Raw genomic sequence first — 10666 nt, 5'->3', positions numbered from 1 at the left:
GTGTGTGTGTGATATTTTTAGTTTTCTACTGCTGCATAACAAAGGACCACAAATGGAGTGGCTTAAAACAACACTCATTTCTTTCTTTCACAGGTCTGTAGGTCAGAAGGCCAAGTCCAGTGTGGCTGGGCTCTCCGTTAAGGTTCTCACAATGCTGAAATTACGATGTCAGCCACACTGTGTTCTCCTACGGAGCTTAGGGTCCTCGTCCAGGCTCACATGGTTGTGGCAGAATTTAGTTCCTTTTGGTTGTAGGATAGTGGTCCCCAATTCCTTGCTGGCCATCCGCTAGGGGCCACTGTGAGCAAAGGGAGCCTCCTGTGTTCCTTGCCACGTGGTGCCCTCCGTCTTCAAAGTTGAACAGAAACAATCTCAAGTCAAATCCCTCTCACACCTCAGAACTCCAGGAAGAGCTCTAAACACTTTAAAATTTTTATTTTATTTTATTTTTTAATTGAGAAGTAGCTGACATATTACATACTAGTTTCAGATGTACAACATAGTAATTCGATATTCGTGTACACTGAGAACTGACCACAATAAATGTAGTTAACATCTGTCACCATACAGTTACAATTTTCTCTTGTGATAACTTTGAAAATCTATTCTCTCAGTAACTTTCAAGTATACAACACGGTACCATTAATTATAGTCACCACGCTGTGTATTACATCCCAATAACTTATAACTGCCCCACCCCTTTCAAGGGCTCACCTGGTTAGGTCAGGCCCACTGAGGATAATATCCCATTCTTAAAGTCAACTGTGCCATGTAACAAGCTTATCACAGGAGTGATCTCCCATCATACTCACGGGCCCCTCCCATACTCAAGAGCAGGGGTTCATACAAAGGCAGGGGTCACTGGGGGTGGTTTTAGGATTCTGCCATATATTTATATTTTTAAAAATGATTGTGGAAATTTCCAACACTTATAAAATAGAATACTAACAAACTACATACACATCCAGCTTTAACAAGTGTGAACTCTTTTTAATGATACATGTTTTAGGTAGAATTCCTTTTTACGGATGTTTGGAAGTGATTAAATTCCACACAGGTATCAGATTTACTTCTAGCATTTTGTGTAACTGATCACTCCAAACCTGCTGGCCTCAGTATTTGTCATACTGGTCTTCACCAGGTTCATAAAGATATGCAACTATTTCAAAGTGAACTTTACTGAATTTGTCCAGAGATTTTTGTACATAATTAGATACTGGGTACATCCAGTCAGATGCCAGGTACAGTACTGGTATTTTGAAACATAAAGGGCCCTCTGAGTATGAGGGAATGTCTTGCCTGTTGTATGTGGCATGTTGGAATATTGTGCAAAATGCCTTCGTATCTCACCAGTAAGAGAATTGAAACGATCTGGGATGGGGACAGAGGAACAAAGTAGACAAGTGAGGATTGAAAGTGTGTTTATGACAGATAAAGGTCTGTTTAAGTCTGAATCCCCCAACAAGCAGCAGCTAGAATTGAGGCATACCCCTTAATCTGCGTGATGGTTTCTGTCCCCAGGAGGGAAAGCTCCAGGGGAACTCCGGAAGACTTTGTTGTACCCTGGCGACCTGGAAGGTTTGCGGCAAGGGCACCATTCAGTCTCTGGGCTGGTGGTGGACTCGGGGAAATGAACAGATGAATGACCTCTTAGTTTTCCTAACAAGGTAGAGTTTGTGTGTTTCCCTGTCACCAGGGAAACCAGATTCAGGAGAACACAGGCCCTTCTCTCTGCAGACAGCTCAGCTGTGTCTGGGGGATAGCAGCAACATTCTGAAGGAGTCGTGGAGACCAGAGTGGTGAAACCGGGGGTTTAGTAAATGTCTTGCTTTGTGACACACTGATTTTCCTGCAATCTGATCAAATGGAACTTTTATTATTTGAAGACTATAGATGTTTATTAAGGAAACATTCACAGCACATACAGACCAAAGCACTGTGCCAGGCCGTTAAAGGAACTCCCTGCAAGTTTCTAAGTTTGCATTTTCATATAGTGGGGATTTTAAGTTACAAAATTTAAAAAGTAATAGAAGTTTATTGTAGGAGATGTGGAAGCTGTTTGAGCCTCTAGTTCCCAGCCTGCTGCCCAGCTTTCCCACCAAAAGACCTTTTCCATTTTATATAGTGTGTATGTTACACTACAGTCTCCCTCACGAGGAAATAACCTCCGTAAAGGTAGGGGCTCGTTTTGTTCACTGCTGTGTACTGAAATTTGGAGAGGTTCTAAATGTTTGTTGAAGTAGTAAATGATTACGGGGAAAGAAAAAGATAAAACATTCACCTATAATTCCACCACCCGGATATGACCACCGTTACCGTTCGTGTTTCCTTTGCCTTTGGGGATCAGTCTATTGCACACTTGGTCCTTCCTTTTAAAAACGTTGTCAGTCCCTTTTCTTAGCCGTAGGGTAGCCCATCTCGTGGGAGGCGGGGAGGGGCTCGCTCTTCCCACCCCCCACCTTACACAACACACCCTTACACAACCCCCCCCCTTACACAACGCAGCCGAGTTGGGGGGGCTCCCCTTCGCCGCAGCTCCCACTCTCCTCCCTTATTCCCTTCCTTTACCAGAGCCTCGCTTCAGGCTGCGACGTCATCACGCTGGGACGTACGGATCTAGGGCCGTGATGCCTTACGCAGTGTCTGACGTCATGTCGTAGAGCCTAGCAACAGCGCAGACTCCCGGCCGAGTCCGTTATGGCCGCTGTCGCCCTGGGGAGGATGAGTGGGGTCGTGCAAGCGAAGCTGCCGCCCCGGCTGGGCGTCCAGGCCCCCGGGGGTTTGGCGCGGCCGCTGGTCCTGGCGTTCCTGCTCGTGTCCGCCACCGTGTCCAGTGGTAAAGGGGGCGCGGGCGCGGGCAGTCGGGGAGGCCCGGGGCGCGGGCCGGGGGGCCGGCAGGGCCAGCGACAGGGCGCTTCCTGTGTCCGGAGCAGAAGGCGATGTGTGGATGGGGCAGGGGTCCCTGCGGGCCCGAGCGGGGACAGTAGGCTGTCTGAAGTTCGGCGTCTAAGGAAGTGGGGTGTCTGAGCGGCCCGAGAAGTGAGGTCGAGTGCAGGACCCAGGGAGCAGGGAGCGGAGTGTAAATGGGCGGGGGGGGGGGTGCTGGTGTCTGGAGTCCTGAGTGGGTCGCCACAGGGAGGGGCGGGGAGGACCTCCGGAAGTGAGGTCCTCTGACCCCTGCAGCAGTAGGCGGAGGGGTTTGTTAGGAGCGTCTAGAAGATGGGGCGGCGGAGACAGGTGCCGAGGAGGTGGCCGCGGTTAGGAGGTGTGGTGGCTAGAGAGGGGCCGGCTTGGGAAGGGGCACCCAGGGCTCTAACAGGGCCAAGGCAGCGTGGGGAGGTCAGTGGTAAAGGCCAGGGTGGGCAGGGGCAGTGACCCGACTGAGCTGATGGAATATTTTGGAGAGCGAAAGGGAGGGGGAAAGAGCTGTGTCTTCCGGTTCTGGTGCGTGTGTCAGGCCTGGGAGGTTCTGGTGCTGGTCAGGACCAGAACACTGAGGCCTGGGGCTGCGGAGGGGCTGGGGGGGAGGGGGGAGGGACAAGAAAGGGGCTTTGTAAACATGGCCCCCTCCCTGAGTCCTGGCTTAACTGACAACCCTGCTTCCTTTTAATGGACCCATAGTATTTTAAAATTTAAGCTTTTATTATTATTTTTTACTGAGGTATAATTAATCTAGAACATTATATTAATTTCAGGTGTACGACACAATGATTTGATGTTGGTGTACACTGCAAACTGATCACCCTTAGGAGTCTAGTTACCATAGGTCCTCAGACATAGCTACACATTTTTTGTTGTTGTAATGAGAACTTTTAGGATTTACTCTCTCTTAACAACTTTCAAATATGCAATACAATGTCATTAACTATAGTCATCGTGCTGTACATTACATCCCCATAACTTATTTGTTTTATAACTGGAAGTATGTACCTTCTGACTCCATTTAGGACCCCACCCCCTTCACCGCCCCCAGCCACCAATCTATTTTCTGTAACTAGAGCTTGGCCTTTTTTGTTTGTCTTGTTTTGAGTTTTTGTTTTATTTTGTTTATTCATTTATTTATTTGTTGGGGAGGGGGAACAGGACTTTATTGGGGAACAGTGTGTACTTCCAGGACTTTTTTCTAAGTCAAGTTGTTGTCCTTTCAGTCTTAGTTGTGAAGGGTGCCGTTCAGCTTCAAGTTGTTGTCCTTTCAGTCTTAGTTGTGAAGGGTGCCGTTCAGCTCCAGGTCCAGTTGCCGTTGTTAGTTGCAGGGGGCGCAGCCCACCATCCCTGTGGGAGTCAAGGAGTCGAATTGGCAACCCTGTGGTTGAGAGCCCACTGGCCCATGTGGGAATCGAGCCGGCAGCCTTCAGCCTTAGGAGCACGGAGCTCTAACCGCCTGAGCCACCGGGCCGGCACTTGTTTTGATTTTTTAAAAAAAGATTCCACATATAAGTGAAATTATATGGTATTTGTTTTTGACTGACTTATAGCATAATATCCTCAGGGTCCATTTGTGTTAACGCAAATGGCAAGATTCCGTTCTTTTTTATGGCCGAGTAATATTCCACGTATGTACTTGTATCTCACATCTTCCTTATTCATTCATCCATTGATGGGCACTTAAATTGTTTCTATATCTTGACTGTTGCAAACAATGTTGAATGAGGAAGTATTTCTTTTCTTAGAAATGTTACATTGTGAATCAAGAGATTGAAGGCTTCATTGAGAAATGAGGAAGTCTGTAAACCAGGACCTGAGACTTAGGGGGAACAAATCCACTACTAGGAACTTATAATGATTAAGCAGCATTTTGTTTAGTAGTCCTTTTTTCCTTTCAGGCCAAAACTCAATCCTGCTTTTTTCTGTAAATCTTTTTTGAGTTTTGAGGTGAAAAATAGCCTGAAAGGAATAGTGTTCTCTTATTTGTCAACAGGGGCTGTCTAGCCATAAGTTCCTCTACTAAAGTGCTGTGGTTACTTAGGTTTTCCCAGCAGCACTGAGGGCAGGGCAACTGGACCATCCTCCCAGAAGTGTATTTATGTCTGTGGGGAAGAATTGTGGTCAATTTCCCCGAGGCCCTTTCAACATTAGTAGACTATAATGAGGATTTCCCTAGCTAACGCAGCTGGTGCCTGTTCTTAAAGTGCTTAAGAAGCATGATTGTTTTGGTCATTTAATTCTCTAAGAAGAAACTAACATTTAGACATTTACATTTTTTGCTGGGCTTTAGTCGTGTTTAGTGGGAGGAATAGGGAATAGTATGTCTGCTCCATTTTCCTGGAAGCCAGTCAGAATTCATTCTGCACATATTAATTTGAATGTCACACATCTAAGAGGAGATTTCAAGTAGGCATTTGGATTTATGAGTCTAGAGTTCTGGTAGTTCATGAAAGTCTTTTCTGATGACTTCATTTTCCCCAGAGAAGTTTAGTAAGTGATGTCATTAGTTGAAAATGAGGACAACAGAGAAGCTGTTGGAAGTTTGAGGTCAGAAGAAAATATGAATGGTCTCCTAAGGGAGCAGGAGGCTGAATGGCTTAGGGAAATACAATATAATTGCCAACAGCATTGCATGTACACATGAATTTTTGGCATTGAATTTAGAATGAAATAAAAACAGTGGCATGGTTGTGTATTTCTGGCCATGCTCAGCTGCTTGGTGCAGATAGGGAGTAGTCAGAGGGTTTGATTTAACTCGGGACGTTGCCTTGCCAAGTAAGTGGGACAAAGGGAGCAAGGGGGAAGGGGATTGAAGGGGTGTATGTAAGAGCGGGATAATAGCTGATCACACAGTTGAGTCTGGGTGAAGAAGGAAGAGAGTGCATTGGGCGAGGTGGGTCGTGTCCATGGAGGACTGAAAAGGTGGTAGGATCAGAGAATTAGGTGCTAATGGATTTAGAATACCGGGAATGAATTAGAAGGCTAGGAGGTCATGTTGAAATTGAGATTCTGGAAGAATTGTGATGGTAGATAATGACCGTGGGAGTGAGAGTTTAGGGTAAAGGGGAGAGCTGGCTCACCAGAAGAGGGAGGTCGAAGATTTTAAATCAAGATGGGAGTCCCTGGGTAGAGTGAACTGGATCCAGGAGCTAAAATCATTGAGAATTAGGGACTTTGACCAGGAGTTGGTGGACAAAGGTGAGTGGGTGATAGCCGATGACAGGAGAAGCAAGGCTGGGGACACGTAGGGAGGGGAATGGGAGAGTGGTCTGACAGGGGCTTCACCTCCTTTCCAGGAGGATAGTTCCCGCTCCTCCAGACTCAGTGGTGCAAAGACGTGGGAGAAACAAGAACTGTTAATGAAAAGAGCTGCAGGGAAAGTGTGTCCTTAAGGGAGATTCAAGTTTCGGGCACAGTGAGACGGTGAAGGACGGCTGGGAAGAAGGGATGTGCCGTGACTGCCCAGAGTGCGCAGTGAAGGGTTTCTGGACGTGGAGAGGGTGGGCGATGGCGACAAACGATGGTCACTCCACCCGTCAGACTGTGTCCTTTAGCTTACGTGGGTATGCTAAAAGTCAAGCATAGAAAAACAATTTTTAAAAAATTCAAGGTTGGTTTGTTGGCTCCCAGTTTAAAATGGTTATTTTAAAACATGTTTCCCCACACTTGGGCAGGAAAAATTAAGTATATCAGAGAAATAGCAATTTGTAAATGCCTGAATCATAGCTAAGTTGAGGTGATAAATGTAAAAATCCTGTTAAGAACGTACTCAGTTGTAGTCCCTGTTTCTTCCAGTGAAAAATTTCAAGGAACCAACTATGGAAAATGTTTTATGAGAGTTTTACTAATTTAATACATTTTTTATTTTTATTTTTATTTTTATTTATTTATTTTTTATTTTTAATTTAATACATTTTTTTACTAATTTACTAAATTATTTTTTTCTGAGAGATTCTATTCAGTCCAATGGAGACTTTTAAAATTTTTTCTACACAAAATACATGTCAACTCTGATACACACACCAGAGTGTATTCACATACACAGAGTTGTCTGTTAGCTCGTTCGTTTGTGTCATGCACGCGTGTTGGAAAGCGCAGGAATGATTTGGTTTAATCTTACCCCTATAAAATACTTTACTTTGATAGACTTTAAAATATTATATGAGTATTTTTAGATCTCACGTGACAGTTTTTTAAAAAGTATGTATATTCTTGAAGTAGTTCAATACTACATTAAGTTAGAAATTAGACACACTGTTAAATTTCAACAAATATTACCCTGCACTTTTGGTATGGAGAGTGACTTCTGTAAGTAATTGAACTTTTACTTCAGTAACCCGTGCTGAGTGGGTAGGAATGTAGGGAAACTAGAGCTTTACGTTTCGGTGTCATCTCCGTACCGAGATTGCTGCCCCCAATCTTTAAAATAGTCTAGTTCATGCTTAGTTTTTTTAAGTTCCAGTTTCCAATTCTTTTCCTTTAGAAGTTTTCCCTTTCTTCTCCCTAAGAATACTTTTTTTAAAATTTGGGAGAGGAGGTTTTCCAGTTCTAGTGTCACTTAGAAATGCTGTCTACATTAGCTTCTCTAGAATTTGTTGTAGTGTGTTGGAAATGTTTAAGTTCAAATTTCATACCTAGTTTGTGACCTTCTTGAGCTAGGATCAGCCACCTCTCTTTCTGTCTGGCATGGGGTGGAGTCTGGCTGGGCAAAGCTTACTGAAGTCCAACCTCTTTGCGAAACGAAAACAGAAGGGGTGGGGAGAGCTCTGTGTGAACTTTGCCTTTGTGACTGGAAGTCAACCCCTCTCTGTTTTTCCTTTTTTTCTCTCGGTGGCCGGCTACCTAATGCGGTCGGTCTTTGCTGCGTTAAGTTGTTACTGTCTGGCAAGGCAGTTGTTATCTGATGAATAATGGACGAAGAAGAAAGGTAACTGGTTGCTGGCTATTAATATAGCAGGGTATAGGAATTTAGCAAAGAGAAATGCTCAGTGACACATTTAGGTACATATGCTTCTAGCTTGGTGGAGATAAAGGAGATTTCACTTTGATGTTCTTTATTCACTTATTTTAGCTCAATCGCCGTCTGACTCACAGAGCCAAACTGTATCCCAGCCAGATGTTTCTTCTTCAAATACAAGTGCTGCTTTAAAACCTGAAAACCAAACCAAACCTGCCATTTCCCAAGCCAGCACCACTCTCCCTCCCACAACTAGTACAGAGAAGAGTGGAGGGGCCTCTGTGGCCCCTCATCCCTCCCCTACAAGCGCCCAGTCTCAAGAGGAAGCCGACAACAATGGCGATGCCAGCGTGGAGGAGGAGGACCTTCTCACGCTGAACAGTTCTCCGTCCACTGCCAAAGACACTCTGGACAATGGTGATTACGGAGAGTCAGAGTACGACTGGACCATCAATCCCAGGGACGAGGAGTCCAGCGAGGCCTTGGAAGAAAAAAGGGGCTACATGGAAATTGAACAGGCAGTGAGATCTTTTAAGACCCCATCCTCAAGTGTAGAAGAGGAAGACAGCCATTTCTTTTTTCATCTTCTTATTTTTGCTTTTTGCATTGCTGTTGTTTACATTACGTATCACAACAAAAGGAAGGTAGGTTTGGGATTTTTCAGCCCCTCTAGTTGCCCTTTAATATCTCAGTTGTATTTCTTATCAGTGCTTTAGATGAGTCAGTTGTTTTCTTTCGTCAAGTTTAAGTGGGTGGTAAAATATTGAGATGTCTGATCTGTTTATAAATCTGGTGTATTTTAACAAATTACAGACAGAATGCTTTACTGCATGTACTTTTAAGAAAAGGAATCAAATTGCTTTTTAATTAGCAAAACCAAAACCCAGCGATTTTTTCTTAAAAAAAGGTTTTATATCTTAGTTTAGCATTGCTACTTCAGTGGGAATACTTGTGGAGAAAGAGTGTGAATTTAGTACTTTTAATTATTTAAGCAGTGATATTTTAATAAGTGTTTTTCCTGGTTGTAAAAGTATTACATATTTATTTTAGGGATTTCAGAAAACACAAAAAAGCAAAGAAAAGAAAATACAAGCTATCACCCCAAACTGAGCATTGTTAACATTTTGGTGTGTTTCTGGTCTATAAATATGTATATAATTCGGACAGATATGTGTACGTTATAATTTTTAAGTGAATTTGATCTCGTGGAGTTTTGTATCTTTTTACCTGATGAATCAGCATTTTCCACTATCATTAATAGTCGTTAAAAATGTGATTTAACAGCTATTAATACATGATTTATTTAGCTATTTTCCAGTTGACATTTAGATGGCTTCCAATTTTGGGTTCAGAAATAATGTTGTGATGAACGTTTCGGTACTGGAATCGGTTTGTTGGATTCCATGAGGCAAAGGAGGTGTAAATAGGACTGAAGGGTAATTGAGTGTGAGGGTACATCTTGGCACTCTTAGTTCCAGAGCGGCATAGTTAAGCTTTTCAAATATTAAAGGGAGATCGAATACACAATGACCTTTTTAATACTTACTGGTCAGAAAAATCTCGGTTCTTGACTTTATTGTAACTCGCTTTGTGATTTCTGGCCAGCCATGTTCCCCTTCAGGTCTTGATTTTCTCACCCGAGAAATGACAAAACTGGACCAGATAATTTCAAAATGCCTTATTTGTGGTTTTGAGTTAGAAAACAAGCACACAAACAAATCCTTTTGGTTATTTGCGGTTTAGTGGTCTATCACAGTTTCTGTAAATATTTGTAGGTGTCCGAAACTTTGAGTGCCAGGGATATGCTATCCCAGTGCTCAGTCGTGGGCCATCTCTATTATAAACACCTAAGCGACTTGTGCAAACAGGTAGGTTCCTGGACTCCACTGCAATCCATTAACTCATCTCCGAAGGTAGAACCCAGGAGTCAGTCTTGAATGGACACTCTATGTACATTAAAATTCGAAAATCACTGTCTAGCCTTGTTTGCATGACGGAACACAAAACAACTGTTATTGTTGATATTTTACTTTTTTGTATTTGGGAACCTAGGAGAGAGGTATTCCACTTGTTATAAAACCTTTTAACATCTCCATTTTGTCTTTTGTATATATATAAAATTTATTTTGTTTTATTCCAGATTTTCCTTCTGGTTCAAAGCAGGAAATGGCGTGACGGTCTTTGTTCCAAAACAGTGGAATATCATCGCCTAGACCAGAATGTTAATGAGGCAATGCCTTCACTGAAGATTACCAATGATTATATTTTTTAAAGCACTGTGATTTGAGTTTGCTTATTATGTAATTTGATTTGCTTGACTTTTTATACGATACTGTGCAGATGTTTGCCATAGGCATTTGGTATTAAATGAGAGGTGGGTCTCTCTTTATTTGCCTTGGTGCTTTGGAAATCAAATGTCACAAACAAGGAGTATATAATTTTTTATCTACATTTTTAGAGGTGAATTCAATCAGGTGTCCAAAATGTGGAGCTAAGCATTATCTGTTAGTTTTTATTGTTTTAGTTTTCTTTATTGTATTTCTGGCAGTATTAGTAATGCTACTTCAAAAAGTTCCCAAACTTGTAACTAAATTCTAATGTGTCTGGTACTGCTGACTCAGATTCTCTTTCTGCCATCCAAATACTTTTTTTTAAGGGCACATTTCTTTGTGCTCCCAAACTATAATCTCTAAGGATGTATGTAATAATACTTTGCATATAAGGAACATTTTTTTCTCCAGGAAAATTGCTTTGGATAGTTTGGGTAATTTAAACATAATTTAA

The 10666-nt window shown here is 42.8% G+C and overlaps 1 protein-coding gene across 1 annotated transcript; it reads left to right on the top strand.

The window, feature by feature from the left end:
- The first annotated feature begins 2641 nt into the window (after window positions 1-2641).
- C24H5orf15 (chromosome 24 C5orf15 homolog) lies at window positions 2642-10167 on the top strand. The gene is made up of 3 exons (XM_033096842.1): window positions 2642-2836; window positions 7997-8526; window positions 10023-10167. The coding sequence occupies exons 1-3, from the start codon at window positions 2698-2700 to the stop codon at window positions 10152-10154; spliced, it is 801 nt and encodes a 266-aa protein (XP_032952733.1). The 5' UTR covers window positions 2642-2697; the 3' UTR covers window positions 10155-10167.
- The last annotated feature ends 499 nt before the right edge of the window (window positions 10168-10666 follow it).

This window comes from Rhinolophus ferrumequinum, chromosome 24 (genome assembly GCF_004115265.2).
Source record: "Rhinolophus ferrumequinum isolate MPI-CBG mRhiFer1 chromosome 24, mRhiFer1_v1.p, whole genome shotgun sequence".
Classification (NCBI taxonomy): Eukaryota; Metazoa; Chordata; class Mammalia; order Chiroptera; family Rhinolophidae; genus Rhinolophus; species Rhinolophus ferrumequinum.
This window is presented reverse-complemented; position numbering and strand designations above follow the sequence as displayed.